This window comes from Coenobita brevimanus, chromosome 46 (assembly GCF_032717465.1).
Source record: "Coenobita brevimanus isolate Jiangsu-jjx chromosome 46, ASM3271746v2, whole genome shotgun sequence".
Taxonomy (NCBI): Eukaryota; Metazoa; Arthropoda; class Malacostraca; order Decapoda; family Coenobitidae; genus Coenobita; species Coenobita brevimanus.
The window spans coordinates 52178856-52205213 of record NC_136999.1 but is presented as its reverse complement, the minus strand read 5'-3'; the positions used below and the strand labels follow the sequence as shown (position 1 = coordinate 52205213).

The window sequence follows — 26358 nt, the reverse complement described above, 5'->3', positions numbered from 1 at the left end:
TGTTTTTCTTGACGTCGTAGAAGGTGCTGGGCTTGATGTCGAACTCTGCAGAAACAGATAGCATGAAGGCACCAGCGTCTGTTCGTGCCAAGACTTGCAGCTTCTCCTGCAGGGTCAGAGTCTTCAGCTTCATTCCCTCCCTCCCAGAGGCTCCCTTGGTACCGTGCAGAGACGACATGATGGCAGGATGCTGGATAAGTACACTTGAAAAGTGCACAACACTTTGTCACAGTCACAAGCAAATGGAAGAAGCACATCACGGGTGGTGGCCAGGGCAAGACTGAGTCACTGAACTTCAAGTGATGCACGGCACGGCGGCTGCTGCGATTTGGTAAGTTTTATACCACCTAAGTCGGTGTATTGCCGGCCAACAACCAATGTGCCGACTTAATTTTGACTTCTACAAGTTTGAACGGGATAGCCTGATGCGCCACGCCCACTGAGCTCTGTAGCATGGATAGACTTTCTCATGGGTGGCACTCACTGAGCTCTATAGTATGGAGAGGCTTTCTTATTGGTAGCACCACCTAATTTATGTAGCTACCGCCAGGGCGGCCCTGGTGTAGCGGCAGCCATGTTACACCACGCCTGATGCCCGCGTTTTTGTACTGAGTTGCTCAATGGGTTTTCGAAAGCAGCTGATGATTCAGGAAATATAGTGCCATGATCCAGTTTACAGATACAAATATAGGCACAGGAATTCATCAAAGAGAGCTGGCGTTACTTTTCACAAGTAAGAAATATTTATTATTGCTAATTCTGTAACATTACTGCCCCCTGGGATGGGATGGGAAGATTTTTCCCCACTATCCCTGTTTTATACTCACTGGTTAAATGTACCCCATATAATTCGTTGAACTAGGTAGAAAAAAAAAATCATAATCCATATATGTTTCTGTATTATAAGCCACGAGTATATCTATTAATAACCCCTGCTTAGTGGAAAAAAAAGTATTTGAATTTGTATCTGAGTGCTAGTGTTTCAATATGGCGGCCAAAATCACATGCTTGCGGTGGAGATAGCCTCTCCGTACTACAAAGCTCAGTGGTAACACCACATAGTTTGTGTAACCGCCGACACTGACCCAGGGCAGCGCTGATGTTTATCTACACTATCGACGCCCACGTCTTTTGAAATCAGCCGATAAATTCAGAAAATATAGTACCATGGCGCACTGCTTAGCTTATGTAAGCAAGAGTGAAACAGAAACAGCAGGCTAAGAACAATGATCTAATTGCATTACCATTGTGGGGGCGACGAGTGGTGGTGTTTCAATGTAGCGGCCAAAGCTACATGCTCGCTGCGGAGTCTCCATGTTATAGAGCTGAGTGGTCACGCCTCACGTGATGCCGAGTTTGGGTTGTTATTAGTCGGCATTTTCCCGACTTAGGATCAGTTTTGTCGATTTTTTTTTTTTTTTTTTTTTTTTTTTTGCCACGTGGTCAATTTTCGAGAACGACTTTTTTTTAATGAATATTTTGGAGCTGTGCTGACTTATACATAATTCTGACTGAGGGAGGTTTTAGTGTGTGTGTGCGTATATATATATATATATATATATATATATATATATATATATATATATATATATATATATATATATATATATATATATATATATATATATATATATATATATATATATATATATATATATATATATATATATATATATATATATAATATATATATATATATATATATATATATATATATAATATATATATATATATATATATATATATATATATATATATATATATATATATATATATATATATATATACATATTACGCGTGTATGACCATGGGATAAAAGTGCAAGATTCTGGGTGATGATAATTCAGCACTTAAAATGCTGACTTAAGGAAAATTTCTCAGCAGCTCATGTCCCTAGGTTGAATGAGAAAGGCAAAGGTTAACGATTATGTTGAGGAGACTGCCTGGACCTCCCTGTGGCTTTCCCCTTTCCCTGTTTCCACTACTTACATGACGACAACGACCCTGGTGACGACCCTTCCCCCTCGTAGGCATAATTCCTCAGGTCGTCTATGGAGGGGTGTCTCTTCTCTTCATTCTCCCTCTTTCCTCCACTGTCTCTCTTCCCCTCTGGGCCCTCTCTCTTGCTGATACTGCCTTTCCTCTCTCCATCCTTCTTTCTGTGTGTCTCTTTGTTTGCCTCATCTTCCCTGTGGTCAATTTGCAGCACGTCCACACCTGTCGAACAGTGACAGAAGTAAGGATCGTATTATAAGGGGCTTTGGAGATCTCGTAACACCTTTTCTTCGGCGATTTATTCTGCATATTACATCTAAATATCCTCCTGAATGTTAGTGACGCAATTTATGATGACATTAAAACGATCGAAAATAACACAAGAGAAAGGTAAGGTGTAATACGCAAAATAAGTCGTTAACCCTCCTCAGGTAGATCTACAGTCTCGCTTACAACTTAGGGACACCTGGATCTCAGACCCGGCTTTAAAAAAAGCTGTAGTGTCACACATGTTTTATATAATGAATTCCTGAATATCCTACAATGTATTAGGTCTTATTAGTTACAAAACTATGTGAATAAGTTTTACTTCATTGAACTCGATATTTTTTTAAAAACATGAAAAAAAGGCCAAACTAATTTTTTTCAGTCACCATACACGAAAACAAGGAACACTATGAGCCTAGCACTTGAATCACAACTTGAGGGATGGAGGACCTTCATTATGGGCATAGTGGATCCCACACAACATAAAATCAACTTGCAAACTCACAGTGAAAAAAAATCTCCCCTCTCTTCAGGTACACCTGGGTCTCACAGACCCGACATGCAGTTCTGAGCGATATATTGCAAAAATATCGACACGAAAGTAACCCCCCCTACACCCTGCATGGGCACAAAAAGTTAGGAAGCTATTGAGATGGACAGGGATCCCAGGCATCTATAAGTTACTGAACTATACCATCGAAAAAATTGCCCGGGTCTGTCAGACCCAGATGTACCTGAGGAGGGTTAAGGATGTTGTGCTACGAAGCCCTAACCCTCAAACCTCGGGAGGCTTTTCAGTGGCTAATAAATACCGAGGGGAAATATTTTAATGATCCCGGAGGTTTGAAAGTATTAAAAAAAAAAAAAAAAAAAAGATATATAGTCTCGTATTCTCGTCGACTAAGGAAGCTCCCTGGCACCTTCTCCTCCTCTGTGATTTATTTTCCCAACGACCCATTATTATCTTCTTTTTTTAATAACCAATATTGCATGACTAACGCAACAGAATTAAGTAAAGGAACAGAATAAGAAATAAACCAGTAAGGATGAGGTGTTAGTATGCTCCCGTGCTAAGTAACAAGGGTCAGAGTGAGGTAAAAGTGAAGATGCTGACTGGCTGTTGATCATTAGTAAATACAGTTATAATATTACAGTCAGGCCTATATATTCTTGTTTTATTATTCCACTTTGCAAGAACATTGATTACAAGCATTATGTACTGTAGTACCGTTATATTATGGTGCATACATGTCTTCGTTTTAATATTTCCTTTACTGTGCTAATAATCGGTACAGCAAATCAGCTTGTACAGGGTGTCACGGGAGTAAAGGGCATATTCGTAAATGTGGGAAATATTTGATAAACGAATTCTACTAAGAACTGTCACCAACACGCGTTGAAATCTCAACCGGTAGACCCATGGTTACTGATGACTTAATGGGTGTAATATAAGGAAGACCTTTTCCCCCCCAATTAGGTCATCAGTAGGTTAACCGTAAGTCCATAATGGCTGTTACTACATACAGCTTTTTTTTTTTTTTTTTTTTTTTTTTTTTAATTCCCTCATCTATTATTTCCCAAAGTCATGCCCTTTCCTCCCGAGACACCCTGTTTATGATCAACAGTCGCTTCCCATCTCACCTGCAATGCTTGTGTTTGTGGTCCACGCCAGCTGTCCGTTGGTCCTGGGTGGTGTACGTAGCTGAAGCTCCAGCAGGTTGGGGGGAGCCGTGGTGGTGGGGGTGGTGGGGTGACTCTCACCCTTCCCACCCTCCCCCACCGCCTCACCCTTACGTACACATGAACGTTTGTGGTGCTGGTGGAGTAGGAACGCACACACAACTACTGCAAATAAACAGGAGTCTCAGCCAATAATTACTCACGGGAAATGCAGAAAATGGGTGGATGCCATACTTACATCCTTGAAGCTGTTGAATATGTGGGGAGGAGGCGGCTGGTTACCATAGTCCCTGGGAAGTACTAACCATGGCAGTGATGTGGAGACAAAAACCCGGTAGTTGACTTTGCACAACATCTCCAAAATGGAAACTCGATTACATTACACAGCAGAAATCCAGACTTAGACCACTACGCATACGTATCTCTTCTACAAAGCCGTGTCTTTTCCCAAGGGTAGGTTGAACTCCATGGAACCTGGTCTAGGGGTATTAAAAAAACTGAATTCAAACTCAAGATTTTATGTTGGCTAGAGTAAGAAAATATGGCCACGAAAAACAAAGAAAAAACGAATGCCTAGGTTTGTCGTTGGTGGCACACTGCTGATGCTGATGCTGTATGGCACTCAGCATCACCATAGACAACCAGCGAGAGGTGAACTGAGACAAGTGGGCAGGATGGGCTAGTATGATTGAGACTGTGGACGGGATGGGCTGGTATAAGGGTTTGTGGGTGGGATGGGTTGGTATAAGGGTTTGTGGGTGGGATGGGCTAGTATGAGAGTTTGTGGGTGGGATGGGCTAGTATGACAGTTTGTGGGCGGGATGGGCTAGTGTGATAGAGTTTGTGGGCGGGATGGGCTAGTATGAGAGTTTGTGGGTGGGATGGGCTAGTATGACAGAGTTTGTGGGCGGGATGGGCTAGTATGATAGAGTCTGTGGGCGGGATGGGCAAGTATGATTGTTTGTGGGCGGGATGGGCTAGTATGACAGTTTATGGGTGGGATGGGCTAGTGTGATAGAGTTTGTGGGTGGGATGAGCAAGTATGACAGAGTCTGTGGGCGGGATGAGCTAGTATGAGAGAGTCTGTGGCCAGGATGGGTTAGTATGATAGAGTTTGTGGGCGGGATGAGCTAATATAAGAGAGTTTGTGGGCGGGATGGTCTAGTATTATTGAGTTTGTGGGCGGGATGGTCTAGTATGACTGAGTTTGTGGGCGGGATGGTCTAGTATGATTGAGTTTGTGGGCGGGATGGTCTAGTATGATTGAGTTTGTGGGCGGGATGGGCTAGTATGATTGAGTTTGTGGGCAGGATGGGCTAGTATGATTGAGTTTATGAGCGGGATGGGCTAGTATGATAGAGTTTGTGGGCGGGATGGTCTAGTATGACTGAGTTTGTGGGCGGGATGGTCTAGTATGATTGAGTTTATGGGCGGGATGGGCTAGTATGATAGAATCTGTTGGCGGGATGGGCTAGTATGATAGAGTTTGTGGGCGGGATGAGCTAGTATGATAGAATCTGTTGGCGGGATGGGCTAGTATGATTGAGTTTGTGGGCGGGATGAGCTAGTATGATAGAATCTGTTGGCGGGATGGGCTAGTATGAGAGAACTGACGTATCACTTACCGATAAGGACAGTACACCAAGCCAGGGCAGCCAGTAGTGCGGCCAGGGATAGTGTGAGTGGGGTGTCGTCAGTGTGAGGTAGTTGGCAGTACTGGCCGCTGTACCCTGACACACACACACACACTCGAACCCTGCAACACGTACCGCACACTGATTACACACTGCATGGTACGGTGTATTTCAGAAGGATGAAGTTATTTACATACACTGAAATAGTCTGAAGTATTGTCCACTGTTCTCTGGCGCGCGCGCGCGCACACACACACACACACACACACACACACACACACACACACACACACACACACACCAAATGGTACAGTACATTATTCTGAATAGTTTTATGTATCTACGCAACACTATCTATCTATCTATATACCTAGGCTGCTTCCCCCAAGGAAAGGGCTACGCAACACACAAACTGCATATTTAAATAATTATCAATAAAACTTCAGAAATCATTGCTCTCTCGGATGTGCACAGGCTACATAAAAATATTGTATATCAAATTGGTCATGCTTAAAATTATCACATTCTCTCTCTCTCTCTCTCTCTGCCACTTACCCGATAAAGTATTATTAACACAGGACCCCGAGTGCAGACACGGCTGCCACTCACACTCGTCCTGGTCCTCACACCCTCCACCCTCGCCCTGCAACACCTGACCCTCCTGACACCTGCAATAATACCAACACCTGACCCTCCTCACAGCTGCAATAATACCAACACCTGACCCTCCTGACACCTGCAATAATACCAACACCTGACCCTCCTCACAGCTGCAATAATACCAACACCTGACCCTCCTCACACCTGCAATAATACCAACACCTGACCCTCCTCACACCTGCAATAATACCAACACCTGACCCTCCTCACACCTGCAATAATACCAACACCTGACCCTCCTCACACCTGCAATAATACCAACACCTGACCCTCCTCACACCTGCAATAATACCAACACCTAACTTTCTTCACACCTGCAATAATACCAAAACCTGACCCCCTCACACCTGCAATAATACCAACCCCTGACCCCCTTACATCTGCAACACTACCAACACCTGACCCTCCTCACACCTGCAATACTACCAACATTTCAACACTGCATAATCCGTAGTTAATCTGTTTATACCTGAGGGAACTGGACCACTTGCATAACCTGAAATCAAATGGTCGTGGCATGAAATTCGACGAGTCATACTTTGAGGTAGGAATGATTCTCCCCCGTTTTTAAATCCAAACTACGCTCCAGTCTAGCTTCACCTGGCCAGTAGCTGAGGTGAAAGGGTTAGGGATCATTGTCAGGTTGGAAAAAAGCCACATATTGTCGTTGGTGATGCAATTCTTTACACCTCTCATGGCGCAATTCGTGTTCCTTGTCATGTCTGCAAAATTATCAACACATACTACTTGAAACATAACATCCAGTACAATCAGTAATGATGTGCTCTGTCCATTTTAACTTGGTCTAAAATGGCCGAGGTGCAACAAGAGATTAACACTAGAAAATGGTACTAGCCACGAAGAAGTGCTACGGAAAGGATGGAGAGCCGTGCAGTTATCTTTATCTGCAACTGAGCTACGGGTATAAGCTACAAAAAAAAAACGAAACACTATAAAAAATTGCCAAAATATGGTGGACGAACTAAAGTGTCTGGCACCCGTCGCCCTCACCACACAACACCTCACCTTCACCTGTAATATTATGAGGATTTGCTTTTCATGTTTTTTACACTACGTGCAACGCTAATTTATCCCCTTCCCTACGATGGCGTCTTCAATTTAACTCCTTCAGGCCGAGGACGACACATGTATACCTGAAAACACAATCGGTCTACAGGCCTGTCCAACGATCACCCAGCACCCGTGGTTTTGGGGAATGGTAATGAAATAAATGTTGGAAAAGAGTAGTGTAGATGTCATGAATATTAATACCTTCGCCTCATCTGACTACTGTGTACAGCGTGATTCATTACGATGTTTGGAGACTGATGAGTAGCGTGCACGGACACAACATCTGACTCTACTCTGTGGTCTGGCCCTTTGACTGTTTGCTTTTAAAATCAACTGGCTTCACTCTTACCTGACCCTTAACCCATCCACCAAGTTTGGATGGGATCGGACCAAAAGTGTTTAAGTTCAGCTTAGTTGAATTTTGACCAACTGCTCTGAAATTATTTCACTCTTTGATAACGCCAAACCAAGTGTCATCCAAAGTGAATAAAAAATACAGAGTTAAAGGCCGAGCCTTTGACCTTGCCCGGTGACCCTTACTGCTGAGTGACTGTTCTAAAAACTGAATCATTTCACCCTTTCCCGCTCTCCAACCCTTCCACCAAGTTTGGTCAAAATCGAATCAAAACTAATTTGACCTTGCCCTTAATCAATGACTTATGATCTCTTGTCAAAAGTTAATTACCTGTTCCCTGTTGGTTTTCAATTATCATGCAAACTCTGACCATCAAACATTATGTTGCCAGGGAGCAGCTGTTCATACGTATTGTAATGAGCTTATGTAACGACAGGTTTATGTGGTTCAGTCAGACCAGGCCAACAAGATACTGGCAGCTCCTGGAAGAATGCACGCATGGTAGTGGGATGGGTAGAGGCAGTGAAGGAATTGTATTATCACGATTAAAAGTTCGCCAAACTTCCCATGTGGCTGTGGCGGTGGAAAGCTTTACATGATATATTTGTTATTACGAAGCAGATATTATAAGAAAATGAAAAGGAAGTTTTCTATGGGGTTCGAGACGGAATGTGAACTATGGAAGGTAGGACACAATAGTGGCAGATGACTGTCGATGACCCATTGCTCGATGCATCTCATACCAGACACCAGCACTCCTATCACCCGCGTCTGTGGTCTACATCTCGCCCACATCCTGATTACCGAACTTACTCTCGCTGTCACAGTTTCCTCTTTTCTGGGTTGTGTCACGATTGTTTTTTTCATTAGCACAACTGAAGGCAGACTGTAGACAGATTGGAGGGTCGATTTAAGCACAGCGCGTTTTTAGCTTGACGAAAAGTCCCAACGCCTTTCAGCTCAGTCGACTGCTAAGTGTGGTCAGACTGGAGGGGCGATTAGGCTCGTAAGCAAGGAGTCTCATTCCAGCCTCAAAACTATGGATCAACCACAACTTAGCATTGGTGGGCCAGTTCTGTCAAGCAAAATAATAACATTCCATCTAATAATAGTAAAGGTGACTCGCTTCTCCCTTATAACTAAAGCTCAGAGAATTCATGCAACCAGGACCCTGTATTAAGGACATGGAGTGGCCCAGTTCCGTCAGGTATTAACACATGGAGTCTATCAGTAATCAAGGAGGCTCATCCCTGTCTCATAATGGCTACGGCTCATCGAATTTCATACAACCACGACACAGTGTCCAAAGTACAGGAGTGGCCTATGTCAGTCAGGTGAAAACAAATTGACTATAGTAACCAAGGAGACTCTTACTGCCTTATAACAGAGGCTCATCGAATTTCATGCAACCACAAGTTAGTATTCATGTTGCGGGTGTGTAGGTCCGTCAGATATAAACGAATCATATATAACCTACTCCTTTCTCACTCACTTCCCCTTGCTCAACTTTCCTCACATATTTCTTCTATTTTTCTTTCCTGCTCTTTATGTTAGTTGTTGGTAGTTAAACACGAGCATCAGTGGACTCCTGGACAGGCTGTCAGAAAGGATACATATGAACCAGATGATGTAACTTGCAACACACGTAAGACACGAATCGAGAGGCAGAAACTGGACATCAGAACTTACAACTTAGACGTAGGATTCCGTCAATTTTAGGATCAGTTCTTTGACGTAACTTTGATTCAATTTTGCAGGATGAACTAGAGACACAGGAAGATTCTGCACAAATCTTTTATTGCTCCTCCTGCAGAAAAGAGATATAACCTACGCTTTTGTATTTTGAAGAGAAACGAGGCAAACTTCTAACGACTGTATGTCTAAAACTTAAATCGTAAAGGGTAAGGCAGACTCCAGATCAAAACGACCATATCTGAAACGCCTGGCAACGAAAGAATATGTCCAGCCTCTTTTTATCTCTGTTAACTGTGCCGTGGAATGGGGGATGCAAGGGGCTTGGTTAGAATCCTGAGTGTTCCAAAAATGCCTGTCACAAATTGGAGCTTGTCTTCCTCTTCCTGATGTAAGTATTAACCATCCATGAGCCTCACCCGCAGCGATAAGACTTCCAGGTGTCGATGCAGGTGAGGTGTGGGGGGCAGGTAAGGTTGTGGCAGACCAGGGGGGCGCCGCACCCTTCCCTCACTCCCTGGAACATGCTGGCCTGACCCCACTCGGTGCTGTTGATGGAGGGCGGCAGCGGCAGCATCTTACCACCCACTCGCACGTCATCAATACACCCTGTGAAAGATCGGCTGCGTCACCCTTACTTCAGCTGTTGTAAGTGGGTCATATGTACACCATTGGACGAGAAAGAAAAATTGCCACCCATTACGCTGTTTTAATTACCGTTGTTCAAGTGACATTAGAGAAACAAGTTTTTTTTTTTTTGGCATATTATCTCTATTCATCTATCTACGCGTATATATGTGTACAGTACGTATATATATATATATATATATATGAACGTATGTATGTATGTATTTATGAATGTATGTATGCATGTACGGTTTCAGTAAAGCCAAGTATACAGAGAGTTTACTCGACGGTATTTTAAGTAAGATTCCGTAACACCACCACCTCGGCGATCTACTCTTTACATTGTACCTCAGTATCCACTATGTTGTTGTTTCAAGCTTTGTCAATACTAAACAAAAATTACAGAAGAGAAAAAGAATATCACAGAGTCATATGCAAAATTAATCACTAAGAAAAAAGTGTGCCATACAGAATAAACATGGATGCATGAATACCCGGATTCGTCACCAAAATAGTTAATATTCATTGGGGAAGCTTCTGACATTTAAATCCTCTTAGTTCATGCCAATAATAATAATAATAATAATAATAACTAGTGATATTCCGAAGCTACGTCTCACCATCAAAAGAGGCACTGTCAGAGAAGCCGCCGGATTCCTCAGCGGATCCCCCTATGCGAACGCCCTCCAGGCTGTCGATCTCCAGCATCTGAAGGGAAAGCATACATACAAAAAATGGCGCAATTTTGACGTTTGCTTGTATATTTTCACTCTATTATTGACCCTAGCTTAGTTGTAAAGTGTTTGCTGGTTGTATGAGTGAATATGAAAGGACTGAACTATTTAACACAGCTTCAGCTTAAAAAATAATAAAGAAATAAGCGTGTGACTCATGTACCCTTGGCCCGGACATCCTAAGGGAGGAGTTGTACATTTCGCCATCGTCGGCGGACAGGAAGGTAGAGGAGCCGAACCTGAAAGAGACCTGGATGAGAATGTAGTATACAGTGAAAATACAGGAGTTCAAGACCCCTTTTTCTTCGTTTTGCTGCATTTGCATTCATCATCCAATCAACATAGTGCAACCATCAGGTGACTGTGCACTAAATGACAGGTCAGATGGCTCCTATAATCCAGGTAACCATTTACTACGTTGGATAGTAACTATATAACCAAATGAACGTCTGGTGGGCTAGTGGATTTAGGCGCTCCAGCCAGATGGGGCCCGTAGGGGTTTCCATCCGAAGGGTGGTTGGGGTTTATTGGCCACATAATGCTGCTCAAGGAAAAGCGAGGCAGGTCACCCCTGTCTTAAATGTCGGGACTGAGGACCCTAGTCTCGGGCCCCTTTGCTCCCGTGATAAAAAAAAAAAAAAAAAGCCCGTGGAAAAAAAAAAAAAAAAAAGACTGGATGACAGATACTTAGACTGTGATATAAAAAACACTAGTTCCTTAAGGCGACAACCATCATGTCACGCATTTTTAGTCTATTATGTATGAGAACAAAACTATCACTATTAAAAACTGCGTAAAAAATATGATGTTCAGAAAAATAAACTGGAAATTAGACTTGACGGCATCGGCATACCTAGGACAAAAACGTGAGTCAACAAATGCGACAAAAGGAACGAGAGGCACCTACATTCACTGAATATTTTGTACAGCATTTTAAAATGGCGAATTATGTAAACACATCATCGGCTTGAATGCGTTAATGAACACTATATCTATTTGCTTCAGTTTTAAAAGTCTCTCCTGAACAAAACAGAATAATTCATCTGCAAACAGAAAGGATACAATATTTTAAGACGTCCTCACTCTGAGTTAATAAAGCCTCTCAGGCCTAATAAATTAGCATGGTACAGCACAAATAAAACAGGAATGACGTACTTGGGCTGAAGGGGTTAATGAAGCGTATATCTAACCCATCCTGTTCCACAACTCTCATAAATGTAAAAAAAAAAAAGTAAAGACGTCCAAGAATGAAGAGGTCAATGAAGGTTATAGTATATCCAATTCCCCTGTATGGAAGTCTCTACTGAGCTAAAAAGGAAAAAAAAAGCATGGCAGCAGCAAAAATATACCGTTTAAACACCCACCTGGCAGCCTTGACGGAGTGCCAGCTGCCGTCGGTGAGGCTGGGGTGGGTAAGGCAGAGGGAGGCAGGGGCGTGCCATCTGGCCAGGGTGAGGCAGAGGCGTCCATCCACCAGCCGTAGAACCATTGCGTCTGTGCCGTGCTCTGAGGTCAGGGAGGCCAGCTGACCCGACCCTCCACGCGTACGGAACCTGGTGAGAAACGAAAGATAAACAGCAAATTCTCGATACGATAGACAGCAAATTCTGGATACATGTCGGTGTTTCAAAATATAATAAGTTTTCTCCATAAACTTGATCCTTAAAATGGGCAAATCTGACGAGTAACAAAAAACAGTCTTGTTATTAAAGTGACTTGTTGGAAGGGAGGAATTATAATGTTTTTCCAGACAGTTATACAGTGAGCCCTTGTCCTATATTGGTGATGCGTTTAAGAATATCACGGCTTATTCCATACACTCGGTACTGTGAGTTTATGTAAACTGGCAAATCAGCTGTATAGGTGGTAGTGGAACTTAAAAAGGCGATATTTCTGTGAATGACTGGATTCTCTCTCTCTCTCTCTCTCTCTCTCTCTCTCTCTCACACACACACACACACACAAGAAAACCGTAAAAAGTCTCTGTCTGTCTGTCTGTCACACACACACACACACACACACACACACACACACACACCGCTCGCTGGCGCAGTGGTAACGTTCTCGCTTGCCATCTGGTAGACGGGAGTTCGCACCTCGCTCAGGTTGCGAAAAGTTTCACTGACAAAGTGGGTGGTTACTGTCCCCCTTGAGCAAGGGGACGGGTGTGAGGGTGTGTGAAGGTCACAGCCTTGCCCTTAGATCGGACTATATGAGCTCTCAGCTCCCTTCCGGGAGGGTAAAATGCTGACGATCACGACCATCAAGTGATCCTGACCGACCCGGTGAATTACAGACACAAGAAAACCGTAAAAAACGGCAACATAAAAATAGAACTTTGATATATGTTACAGAAAAATCAGTATAATTCCATTTGGCACAAGTTGAAGCGTCTGGAGTGCAAATCATTACTTTATTTGATATTTATCGTTATTATCGAGTTAACCTCCTGCCTAGCGAAACTTATATATATATTTCATTTTAAAGCGGACACCAAAAGACGACTTTCCTCAGCCTGGGGATATATCTTGTAGTGAAGGGGTAACTGAATCTAACCACCCCAGTTTAAATAGTCGATCCAAAGATGAATCACATTTTCTGGAGATGATAACACTGATGTCAAGAAAATGTCACTGAATTTACGGTGTTAATATACGGTATACATGTAGCTAAAATATATATACATATGACTTAAAGATATTCGTATGTAATTCACACTTCTGCCTCATATTCTTCCATCTTGTCTTAATTACTCCTCCCAGAACGAATAAATTTTCACTGTATACAGGATCACAAGATTCATTCACGAAAGGAAGAACCGCCAATTGTGAAAGGCTTAACGAATGCTCTTATCTCTCCCAGTTTGAAAAATGTATCCAGAAGCCAAATAACATCCAGCGATAAGAGTAAGATAAGGTATAATTTGACGAACGGGAATTATCACTGTGCCCAATATTAATTTTATTACTATTTTTTTTTTTTTTCGTTCAAACTCGAATCCATGGGACGTGGTCGAGCGAGGGAGGGTGTTAATTGCTGAAATTTTGGCTTTCCATCGGTGTGTGTAGGTTCGATGTTGTTCTAATAATTTCAGAGGTACTCCTGTTCAGGTTCTCCCCCCTCCCCCGTGTGTATGTGTGTGTGTGTGTGTGTTCAGCAATATAGTTTCAAAATGTGATAATAGCCGCCTAAGCAACAGCTATTACATTTCTCTAAACTTTCCAACGACAAACATGACATACTTAGATCCACTGAAGCTTTAAGAGTTTCATGATAACCCGGGGCTGGTGTTATCCTCTACGGCCCACCTACATGCAGCACAGGGCAGGATTTTCGTGTAGTTAAGAAACCTTGTCGCGGCGCGCGGGTCTGGTGTCATTATCGTGTCCTGGCAACCTACCTGTCAACAGTGCATCCGATTTCGTGTATAATATGATACGCATGTGATTCGTGTACAGTACGTTCGTTCACAATAATATTCGTGTATACATTCGTGTACGGTATGATTCGTGTATAATGATACGAAATCGGACACAGTGTTGACTGGTGGGTTGCCAGGGTACGATTATGACACCTTCAGGCTCGTATGCCACGTCTATAACACCTCTTATTTGCCTTTTTTTTTTTTTTTTTTATAAATTATTATTATTCTGCTCCGTTACAGTATTCTTGTGTGTTGATCATGCAATCGACGCCGGCATTAAAATATATTTAAGCAGCTAAAACGGGATATTAATGGGTAGTATACAGAATAAATCGTAAAGAAAGAGATGATAGGTAGACTCCTTACCCGATGAAATTACGGGCGAATTAGCATTCATATTCGCTTAAAAAAAAAAGAAAAGAAAAGAATTATGTCCAGTACCTTCCTCATATTACGATGGAAAGGTCTGTGAGGTAGTTATATTTCTCAATGTGATTTAGTTATAGCCTGTTAGTTCCATAAAACAGAGCTTCAAAAGCCTTGTGGAACGCGTTTGGATGTAGCTTTTGTGGATAAATGCTGTGAGAGAGAGAGAGAGAGAGAGAGAGAGAGAGAGAGAGAGAGAGAGAGAGAGAGAGAGAGAGAGAAATACAGTAGCGTAGGGATGGGCGTGTTAGAAAGGGTAACGGTGAGGGTGGGGTGAGTGTGGCTGTGGGTGTGGGCGTAGGAATGGATATGGGTGTGGGGGTGAGGGTGAGGGTGTGGGTGTGGGGGTGTTTGGATGGGGTGGGGTGGGGTGGGGTGAGTGTGGGTGTTGGTGTGAGGGTATGGGTATGGGGGTGAGGGTGAGGGTGTGGGTGTGGGGGTGTTTGGATGGGGTGGAGTGGGGTGAGTGTGGGGGTGGGGTGAGTGTGGGGGTGGGGTGAGTGTGGGGGTGGGGTGAGTGTGGGGATGGGTGTGATGGTGTGGGGATGGGTGTGAGGGTATGGGTATGGGGGTGAGGGTGTGTGTGTGTGTGTGTGAAAGGGGGCAAGAAAAGAGGTCTAGGGATCAATTTCCATCGAGAACACAAGGGGCATAAAGGCAGACAATAAATTTCTCCTAAGTCCCCCTTTTCCCCAAGATTACGACATGCAACCATCAAATTTACAATCCAGGTCCCTATTCCAGTTCCAAGCAGGGTTGTGGCATACCTGAGCTGCAGTGTGGTGGTGTGTGGTGGCGGGGTGAAGGTGAGGGCCACGCGGACATACCCAGGGGGCAGGAGTGTGGTGGGGGTGGTGGGGGTGGAGCAGTCTCGTCCCACCCATCCACCCTCACACTCACACCTCACCCCCTCACCATTCTCTTCACACCTGGAAGAGAGACACCGATATTCTCAATATTGTGCAATTAAGTGAAAAAGCATTTGTCGAGGTAACAGTGCAGGCTTCATTTTTTTTTTTTTTTTGAATTTTTATCTCGCTTAAATCTTGGTATTTTACCCTACATCTGACAATATACAGCGGAAAAAATCAAACCATCTGAAACACGCTTTAGTAAATAATTATACAGGTTTTCACCGCGTTTCGCCAGTTGCAAATATTCTTACTCCTGGGATAGCTGTTTCTTTGACTGTTTAAGGGTACAAAAATGTTTAATTAAAATAAATCGCAGAGCAAGAGGTGTTACGAAGTCTCTCATGCCAGCTAGAATAAGACTCTTAGGATAACAGGTCGTATTATAAGAGATTTTTGTAAATTTTGAAGCACTTCTTCAGCGATTTATTCGTTCATTAAGTCTCACTATTCTCCTGTGTGCTACAGATACAACCAATGTCGATATTAAAACGGTATAAACAACACACAAGGGAATGCTGAGGTGCAAAATGTATTTTAAAAAATCGCTAAGGAAACGGATTTACGAAGCCTGCAGTGCAACTTACACGCCTGGAGGCGGGGACACACGAGCGATTTTTCTGCCCATTTTTTTCATTGTAGTCCTGGCGGCTATTATTCTTGGCGACCATGACTACAAATGCCCATATAACAGTATTTCTTTGAGTCACCAAGAGAATATCACCAAGATGGAGTTGTTGGGGAGAAATTAAGAGAAAAACTGATAGCGTGACAACGCCTCAAATTTAAAAATGCGAATTATAAATACATGAAAGTAACTAGCATTTCTCACCACAAATCGGAGTGCTCCAAATTATCACACCATTTTCTATGTAATCTCCAGTCAGTCTGCTAGTTGTAGACACGCTGGAAAAACATACGGATTCATTTCAACTATAATGCTCAATGTTTATTGTTATGCTAGGTGCTTTTAGGACGGCTTCCCGTCCCAAGAACACCTATGATATAGCCGGGTTCTTTATCTAGACCAGAGCTAGGATACACCACAAGAGGAACAGGGTATAAAAACTCTGGGCAACTACCTTACACTTATATTACTATGTCCTTCCTTACAGTACAGACAAAACACACAGTACTCTATACAATGACAAGAAGTGTTAGACAGGACTCGGACTGGCAGGTGTATTATGTATATCTCGCAGGATACTCACAGTCGCAAGGATATAGGACAGACACTGTAAACACTTGGCCCGGGGTTATACACAGTTTCAGTCTAGGGCTGCATGTATCTCATAGGATAGGTGGCGTGTCCTGCTTTACACTAAGTAATGGTGGAGTAGCATTTCTGATGTTATGAACAGACAGGTGTATTTATGATTTGAACACTGTCTTTGTCACTCACTATTTCCACTATTTACTACCGGGCACTATGTTTAGTTTTTATATCACATTCACTGTTTGGTGGGGGATCGTTGAGGGCTCGGGCTGGGCAGAGGTGGCCCGGGGACTCGCAGGTGTTGGCCAGGTGTAAACGGGGTCTCCTCCGGTGTCTTCTCCGCCAGAGGCCACGGGACTACCCGCAGAGGTGTCGTTGCCTGTTGTGGACTGGGGTCGGGTGTAGTGAAGGGCCCCTCACTGGTGGGGCTAGACACCGGAGTCTGGCCCCTTGGACTGGAGCCAAACATCTCCTGCAGGCACTCCTGTCTGCGCCGGGTTGGGGAAGGGAGTCGACGTCGCCTGAGACTGGAAGAGTCACGCCCTGGGGTACTGGGGGCGCTGTTGAGGGTCAGTTGCCTCTGGTCTCTCTTCTGTTGAGCTGCCATCGGGGTCAGACTGCAGCATCACCTTCGGCAGGAGTCCGTCAAGGTTTGCTCTCTCTCTGGCACTGGCTGGAGGGCATAAACCCCCGGGGACAACACAGGGCCACTCCACCAGTCCTCTAGGCTGAAGTTCTTCTGTGGGCTGCCTCAGGTTAGAGAGATAGAGGCGTGAGTAGCTCTGCCACAGAAGGGGTGGGCTGAGCAAGGGTCGCCCTCACGTTGTGAAGTCACAGGGGGTGAGAGACTTTTAAGGTGTCTCTCCCTGGCATGGCTACAGGCCGTTGCCAAGGTCCTTTGGGCAACAGGAGGAGGGTGGTCCCTTTCCTGTTGGTGCAGCTACTGGCCATCACCGGGGCCTGACTTCCTGACGGGACCATGGACAGAATGTGGCTACTGGCCATCACTTGTCCACGAGCGCGGCTACAGGCCATCGCTGGTGTCCCGTATGAGAAGCAACATGTAGGCAAGGAGCAGCTACAGGCTGTCTCCTGACTACTGGTGCAGCTACAGGCCGTCACTGGTGTCATGCTTCTTGAGGCTACAGCAGAAGGAGAGGGGGTGTGTCGTTCTCTCCCCGAGTGCGGCTGCAGGCTGTCACTGGTTCTGCAGGGTGGGGGGAGGCAGCACTTGGGGTGGCTACAGGCCATCTTTTTATAGGTGCAGCTACAGGCCATCGCGGTATGGTGCGGTTACAGGCCATCACTTGATATGTGAGGCTACAGACCGTCGCTGTATTTGAGTGGCTACATGCCGTCTCTTTATACAGTATGTGTGGCTACAGGCCATCACTGGGGTGCTGCCAGGAGCTGGGTTTTCAGCTCCACCCCGATCCTGGCGAGGGCTGGCTCGACCTGAGGGTAATGTGCCTGGACTGAGATGTTTGCGCTGGGCGCTTTCCATGGAATAGGGGCTCGCGGCCTATGGGACATATACCCATATTGCACAGACTGCACGCATCCTACAAATCCCTCCGTAGTCGCCTCCTGGGGGTGTTGTGGTGCCCCCAGTTGCCACAGTGGGTATTTCATTTCTAATGACATGAAGAAAATGTGTAAAAAAAAAAAAAATTAAACTCTCTCAGCTTCCTATGACACGCTCTGGGCTGATAAACAGCAACTGGACGAGAATACTAGAGTTACCCGCTACAGAGAGTTTTCCGTGAGGCTCTTATGACGCAGCTGAACAGTATCGTCTGGTTTTAAGTGGTACACAGTACTAGAGTTCTCCCAGTCATGAAAGAGTTATAGCGATGAACATGAAGGAGATCACTTTAAGTCGTGTCCCCCTGGTGTCAGTCATATAGAAATGCGATACAGTACGTGGGATAAATGGTCGTGCGCTTAATACAGGATGATTAATTTATAACATTGCTCTCTCTTCCACTTCTCTGGGCGATTTCTCCTGTTTAAGAGAGGGCACAGACAGCGTTATCAGTGCCTATTCTGCATCATTTTACACTTCCTTCTACGTTATCTGTGTCTATCCTGCATCATTTAACACTTCCTTCTATGTTATCAGTGTCTATCCTGCATCATTTTGCACTTCCTACCCTACGTTATGACTATCGTGCATTATTTTACACTTCCTTGTCCAACGTTATCAGTGTCAATCCTGCATCATTTTACACTTCCTTCGTCATCAGTGTCTATCCTGCATCAATTTACACTTCCTTCTCCGTTATTAATGTCTATCCTGCATCATTTTACACTTCCTTCTCCTACGTTATCAGTGTCTATCCTGCATCATTTTACACTTCCTTCTCCTACGTTATCAGTGTCTATCCTGCATCATTTTACACTTCCTTCTCCTATGTTATCAGTGTCTATCCTGCATCATTTTACACTTCCTACTCCTACTGCCACACCCACGCCAGCAGACTGAGCCGCCCCCACAAGACACAAGATGCTGCCAGGTGAGTGTCTAGTGAACCTTGAGTCAGTATATAAACAAACCACTGAGCAACTGCCGTAATTATATTTTGTAGGAAAGACAAAGAAGGTGTAGAATATCCCTTGGTATCCTGTTCATCCTAGACATAATAATCAAGGAATAAATTTTAGCATAGAGAAACGTTATTGTGACATTTATTTGTATATTTCTTTTTTTTCTTTCATGGACAAGGTAATTTGAGTGTAGAAACTTCTATTGTCTCTTGTTGCTCCTGTAAATAAAAAACTGAGTTGAGAGAGAGAGAGAGAGAGAGAGAGAGAGAGAGAGAGAGAGATTTTGTTTTGGAGAAAGGGAAAGGAAAGGAGAATGCAAGAAATCCCGTGTCTCTACTTCTTCCTGGAAAAAAATAAATAAATTGGCAGTGAATACATCGTAATGATGATGATGATAATTTAATGACAGACGATGGCGATGGCGATGATGATGATGATGATAATTTAATGACAGCGACGACGATGATGATGATGATGATGAACAGCACTTTACCTGCCACGTCCGCTACAGGTGAGGGCCGCTTCCGCACACCGTCCCAATCCACACCCTGGTTCGCTACCCTCGCTCACCACGCCAGAACCAACGTCCATCAGCTGAAGAAAGACAAGCGGCAGTGACAAGGATAGTACTGGCATGGTGTGGGGCTTGCCGGGAGGAAGGAGGGGTTTGGCTGGTGAGGAAGGAAGGACGGAAGGAAGGAGGGGTACAGAGGAAAAAAATAGTTGGTGAGGAAGGAAGAAGGGATGTAAAGGAAGAATTAGCTGCTGAGGAAGGGAGGAGGAGTATAGTGGAAGAATTAGTCACGAGGAAGTGAATATGAAAAGGAACAAGTGTGGGGCCTTAACTCCTTCGACATCTTATTTATTCCTTTATTTATTATTCATCACCAGACGATTTTACTAAGATTAGGAGAGACTTTCCGAACTGAAGAGGATAAGTATAAGCCCCACTGACCCTTAAACTCATCATAAGTTGAATAAAATCGTCTGATAGGAAGAAGAAATGATAAAATGCGTCATCGGAGTGAAAGAGTTAGCCATGCACCTCGTTATCATCATATACTCTGGAAAAATATCATGCATCCTGAGTTACGTCATGCAGTCAAGTTGTATGCAGTGTTTTATGCCTCCGAAACACAGTGCTGGCTGGTAAAATGTAAGCAAGAGATAAAGGCTGGCTAAATACTCCACCTCCTTGCCAATTCTCGTGTGTTGCGGGAACGGCTCTGCACCCCCTGCCAATACTCGTGTCTTGCGGGAACGGTTCTCTATGCTGCTGTGTGTGGGACTGAGTAATCCATACCTGTGTTGATATGACGCAGCTGTGATGGGATACCTCTTCTGATTATTAATGTAACAGTGACTAGAAATTTTAAGGATGCAAGGCAGACATTGGTAACGTTGTCTGAGCCGTCGTAGCTACCAACACGCGAGAATTAGCAAGGAGGGTGCAATATATGGACCATCCTGCTGATTAGAAGTTTGGTCATGAATACTGAAAGTGTATGTTCGCTGGCATAGTAGATTTCGTTGTGCTTCTTAATTAGCGATTTATTTTCCATCTTACTAAATTCTTTCAACTGTATATCTGTTCAATAAAGACACAGTTACCTTAGCAACGTACAAAAAGGATTACTAAGGTGAAATCAGTGAAAAAAAAAAAATCTTCAAGTCAGAGGAGTTACGAAATCTCCGAAACCAAGAAATACGGCCCCTAATCTTGGCTCCTCACCTGTCCATTAATTCTGATGTTCCTGATGCATCCAGTGAGGTGTGAGGGGGTGAAGGTGTGGCTCAGGTGTGGGGGCAGGGGGTGGGCCAGACCGCCAAGCTGCAGAGGGCGGCATGGACTCGCCAGGGCGGGGTGGTAGGGAATGTGACGGGCGGCTCGGCAGGTGTGGGACGGTGTGGGTGTGGGAGGGGATTGGGCGGGAGTGGGTGTGACTGGGTGCACTGGAGTGGGCGGCGGGGACTCCAAGGAACCACCCGTGCATAGATCAGCAACGAAACACAACACCTGGTAGAGTAAAACATAAAAGAAAAAAAACTATGGAAGAATTAATGGAAAAATAAATTATTTATATCTAAGATACGTCAGTTTCTTTATAAACAACTTTTGCCATTTGTGAGTATAGTTCTTCCATTTGGTTAATTCAGGGAGCTGCGAAATAACTACAAAAAGATAAAATAAACAAGATGAAAATCGTACTAGAGTACTCTGTAATCCATTGTTGCAGGTTAGTCAAAGTAAGTCTTCTGCCTCACACTCCACCTTCATCCTTTCTTTCTTTTTTTTTTTTTTATTTTGGATTGGTTAGGCTACCTTAGAAACTATGGCCCACATCCTCTTTCAGTTCGTACGCAGTCTAACCAAATTCAAACTCAATATAGTTAGGACTGATCAAAACAAACACGATCCATTTCACAGTCTCCATTTGGTAACCGTTCCAATAATGTTAATATTTATGGTTTGCACGCTGACCAACAACGTGTGAAAGGCGACGGTGGAAGCCAAAACAGAGAAGTGAGGGTTCACTGGTTAGCATCTTAACAAAAAACAACAATAGTAGGAGCGATCATAGGTAAGTCAAAACAATTGGGTCTAAATCCAAACAGGCAGGACACAGTGTAAATCCAAACAGGCAGGACACAGTGTAAATCCAAACAGGCAGGACATAGTGTAAATCCAAACAAGCAGGACACAGTATGAATCCAAACAGGCAGGACACAGTGTGATTCCAAACAGGCAGGACACAGCGTAAATCAAAACAGGCAGGACACAGTGTAAATCAAAACAGGCAGGACACAGTGTAAATCAAAACAGGCAGGACACAGTGTAAATCAAAACAGGCAGGACACAGTGTAAATCAAAACAGGATGTGAAGCTTTTACATTATGCTGGAGACTGAGGTATATTCGAGATCAAGTTAGGTTAAATTACAGTGAGTTTTAGGACTATGTTATTTGGTAAGTACTGGAAAAAAAAAAATGGTTGAAAGCCGATATTTTCGTGGCATGGTGCTTCCTTTGTCAACTAATTATCCATGAGGACTGGCTGGAATGTGACAACAGAACCATTGGTTGAAATACATGAAACTGCATACATTTTGCTCTTGTGGTACGTGCATGTGGAGAGACTGGATGAAGAAAGGTAGGCGAAAAAGGGATATGTGTGAGTTTGGAGGTGGATGGAGAAGTGTCTGGTTAAGAATATGGATGGATATGTAAATGAGTGTGTGAAAGTGAAATGTGGAAGTCGAGGAGATTAAGAGCACAAGAGACGATCGAGTTGCTTGAATGAAATACTGAGAGACACATAACAGGGGTTTGGTACGCCTTTATTGACAGCCGGGGGATTGACTAACATATGTGTATTAGGCGCACCTTAAAAAATACGAGTAAAATAACTGTAGATGTTTTAGCTTGTGAGATAGAACCAGGATTCCAGGGGCTTAAGTGAAGTGTGGATGACTGTGTGGCCCATGCTGTTACTAGTTCTCCCAGTCTTATACAACAACTTTTTTTTTTTTTTTCTGAATCCTACTTCACCTTATTCTGAGATGGCAGTGTTAGGATGATGATTTTGATTAATTTACTCTTTATTTATTTATTTTTTTGCAAGTCAGAGAAACCGTCCTCTGCCACACTTCCAATAACACAACTTAAGGTGGACGTGGATCGCATTCTAGTGACCATAGAAGGCTTGTTACCCCTCCTCCTGGTCAGTTTATTTCTGCATATGCCAAATTAATGCTCACTTGTATGTTAGTTTTGCAATTTACTCGGTATCTAAAAGGACATAAAGTACTGACATTCGAGGACAAGGATCTAATATTATGCTCAAAAAAAAAAAAAAAAAAAAAAAAAAACTGCTAAATGTCTTAAACCATCGTCAACAGGGGTTTGTGCGACGAGTATCTGCCAGAGGGGGCTAATGCGTTACAATGCCCTGAACACTTTAACTTGGCATAAAATTTCCATCTCTCCATCTTAAATGCTGAAATTTAATAAAAGATTAGCACTAGAATATGATGTAGTGGCCAAGCAGTGCTAAAGAAAGGAGGTGGGGCCAAAGTATTTTTCTGACACTAAGCTGCGTGAAAGGCGCGAAAGGATAAGATCTGGGCCAAGCTGTAGCGAATGATCTATAGTCGCCGATCTGGAATAATAACTGTATATCGGCGCCGTTATGACAGGGGTAGCTTGGTCTAAAATTGCCATCTCTGTCTTGAATGCTGAGCTGTAGCAAGAGATTAACACTGGAATATGTTGCTAGTCACGACGAATTGTTATAAAAGCTTGTAGGGCCGTAGTACTGTCTTGTTTAGTCACTGGCCTGCGGGAAATAATATCAAAAGGACGATAACTCTGTATGTAAAGGATGACTAGCCGTAACCTTGTCTTATTCTGCCTCTGAACAAATGGAAATATGTTGTAGAAAGAAGATTTGCGCCAAGTAAAGATGAACGAGCTGTAGTCACGAAGTGTTGTTATGTGTGGAAAGGCGTAGTATTTTCTTATTCCGCTACTGAACAAAGGCAAATATGCTTCAAAGGGACAAAAGCTCCATACTGAAAGGTTGTAGAGTCATAGTATCATCTTATTCTACTACTGAGCAACGGGAAGTATGCTGCAATAGACGAGAACTCCATATTGAAAGGTTGCAGAGCCGTAGTACTGTCTTATCCAGGAAGTATGCTGCAAAAGGACGAAAGCTCCATTCTGAAAGGGTTGTTATCATCTCATTCCACAACTAAACAACAGGAAGTAGGCTGCAAGGAGACGAAAGCTCCATACTGAAAGGGTGTAGAGCCGTAGTATCGTCTTATTCCTCTACTTAACAACGGGAAGCAGGCTGTAAGGGGACGAAAGCCTCCGCCAAGTGAACGGGGACGAAGTACAGTGTCTTATTTGTCACGTTTCTGAAGCCATAACAGTATCTCGGTGCCGTAATAGCCTCGTTACTGAAACTCGACGCAGTTTGGGCCAAGACCTGATCCGCTCTTAATGAAACAAGTTAGTGCGAAGTTCTCTCATGCTGTAAACATGGAGTGAATGAAATTTTGTCAATAAAGCTCCGGTAAACAGCGTGTCAGTGTATTAATTCTGGAGCTCCTGAGATTCCCCCGCCAGTCTTAAAGCTGAGCCATCTCTCTCTCTCTCTGTAAGCATTTCCCATCATCATCATCATCACCTCTCTCGTTCACATAGAATATCTCGCAACGTCTCTTCCTGATCAACTTACTCTGTTTTTTCATCATCATCCTGACCCCTTTCCCACCTATGGATGGGGTGAGATAGAATTTAGAGAGGAGGAAAGAGAAAGTACAAGAGTGTGGGAACTATCAATACGTATCCGGTACAATGGGCCACATAATCATCCACACATCATTCAGGTCACCGGAATCCTGGCTCCATCACACTGGCCAAACAGTTTTCTTTCAAATGCCCTTCACATACACCTGTCAGAGTTAACTGGCTGACTCTCAAGGTGAAAAAAATGTGCCAGACCTTTGTCATGTGTCTCTCCTTATATACTTCATCCAACCTGATCATCTTTCATTTCCCTAATCTACACAACTTCCAAACCTCATTTTCCCTCACACACTTATTTACTATTTCCATCTACCTTCTTCTTGGACTATCATGGCTCCTCCCACTTTCAGATTCACTCACATATTCCCACTTCACTATCCTTTCGTCATTATTTGTATCATACCATCTAAGGACACTCTTCTACACCATAATCAAGAGACTTCCTTATAAATTCCACATCCTTCGTGAGTTACAAGGTTTCTTATCATGTCATTTCTATGTACTCCACTCTCATTCCTCAACAGTCCTATTTCCACTGCATTTACTCTCTCCACGCTCATGCCACACCATAGTCCCTCACCCATACGTATATGTGGGCACCATCACACCATGCAGTCTTCCTGAACCTTTCTCACCCATTCCATTATTTCGAATTAAGGCCTTCATAGCACCAGCCACTTCTCTTTCCCAAACCACTCTTCTTTCCACTTATATATTTACCTTTATTTTTTAATTTTTTTTTTAGCAGTTCACAGAGGCACTTAAACTCAATAGCCAGTTTAAGTTTCTCTCCATTAAATTTTTCTTCTATTTCAAAATCTATCAATCGTAGTAATTTTCCCTCCATTTCGTTTCTCGGTTTAATACTGTTTCCTTTACCTACTAACTTCCTTCACCCCTCCACTTCATAACTTTCCCTCCATGTAGTAATTTCCTAATTTTTCTTCATCTACTCACCACCTCCCCCGCCTGGTAAAATATCAGGAATATATATACATTAATCGGCTTCTTTTCCAGACATTTCACTCCTCCGGATAATAATTTTCCTTCTGTTTATTTCTTTTTAATAATTTCCCCTTCCATCTAGTTATATGTCCCCACACTCTCTTCAGCCCATTCCCCCATTAAGTATTTTTTCCTCCGTTTTACCATTTTTCCTCCAACTAACAATTATCCCTTCACCTAACAGTTTTCCCTTCATGTAACTATTTCTCCTCGATCTTACAACTTTTCCTCCATCCAGTAATTTCCCCTCCGTCTACTAATTTTCCCTCCACCTAAGAACTTTCCCTACATGTAACAATTTCTCCCCCAATTCCTTTTCTATCTAACAACTTTCTCATCATCTAACAATTTCCCTTCACCTACGAATCTTCCCTCCAACTAACAATTTTCCCTAACATTTTCCCTCCATCTAACAAGTTCTCTTCCACTTAATTTCTCCACCATCTAACAATTTCCCTCCATCCAGTAATTTCCCCTCCGTCTAACAAGTTTCCCCTCTCCATATAAGAATTTTCCCAACGTCTAACAATTTTCCCCCATCTAACAATTTCCAAACATCTAAAAAATTTTCCTCCGTCTAACAATTGTCCCTCCACCTAAAAATTTCTTCTCCGTCTAACAATTGTCCCTCCACCTCACAATTTCTTCTCCATCTAACAACTTTCTCATCATCAAACAATTTCCCCTCCATTTAACAGAATTCTTCCCACCTAGTAACTTTCCCTCCGTCTGACAATATTACCCCCATGTGACATTCTTCACTCCATTTGAAAATTTTCCCTCCATCTAACGATCGTC

The 26358-nt window shown here is 43.4% G+C and overlaps 1 protein-coding gene across 1 annotated transcript; it reads right to left on the bottom strand.

Annotated features, from left to right (window-relative positions):
• Nucleotides 1–540: 540 nt before the first annotated feature.
• Nucleotides 541–17299, bottom strand: LOC145398725 (putative neural-cadherin 2). The gene is made up of 10 exons (XM_080271524.1): nt 16932–17299; nt 15333–15494; nt 12080–12268; nt 10879–10954; nt 10602–10689; nt 9774–9963; nt 6132–6244; nt 5568–5690; nt 3904–4107; nt 541–638 (listed from the first exon to the last, which is right to left on the bottom strand). Exons 1-10 carry the CDS (start codon nt 17297–17299, stop codon nt 541–543), a joined length of 1611 nt encoding a protein of 536 aa, XP_080127650.1.
• Between the last annotated feature and the right edge of the window lie 9059 nt (nt 17300–26358).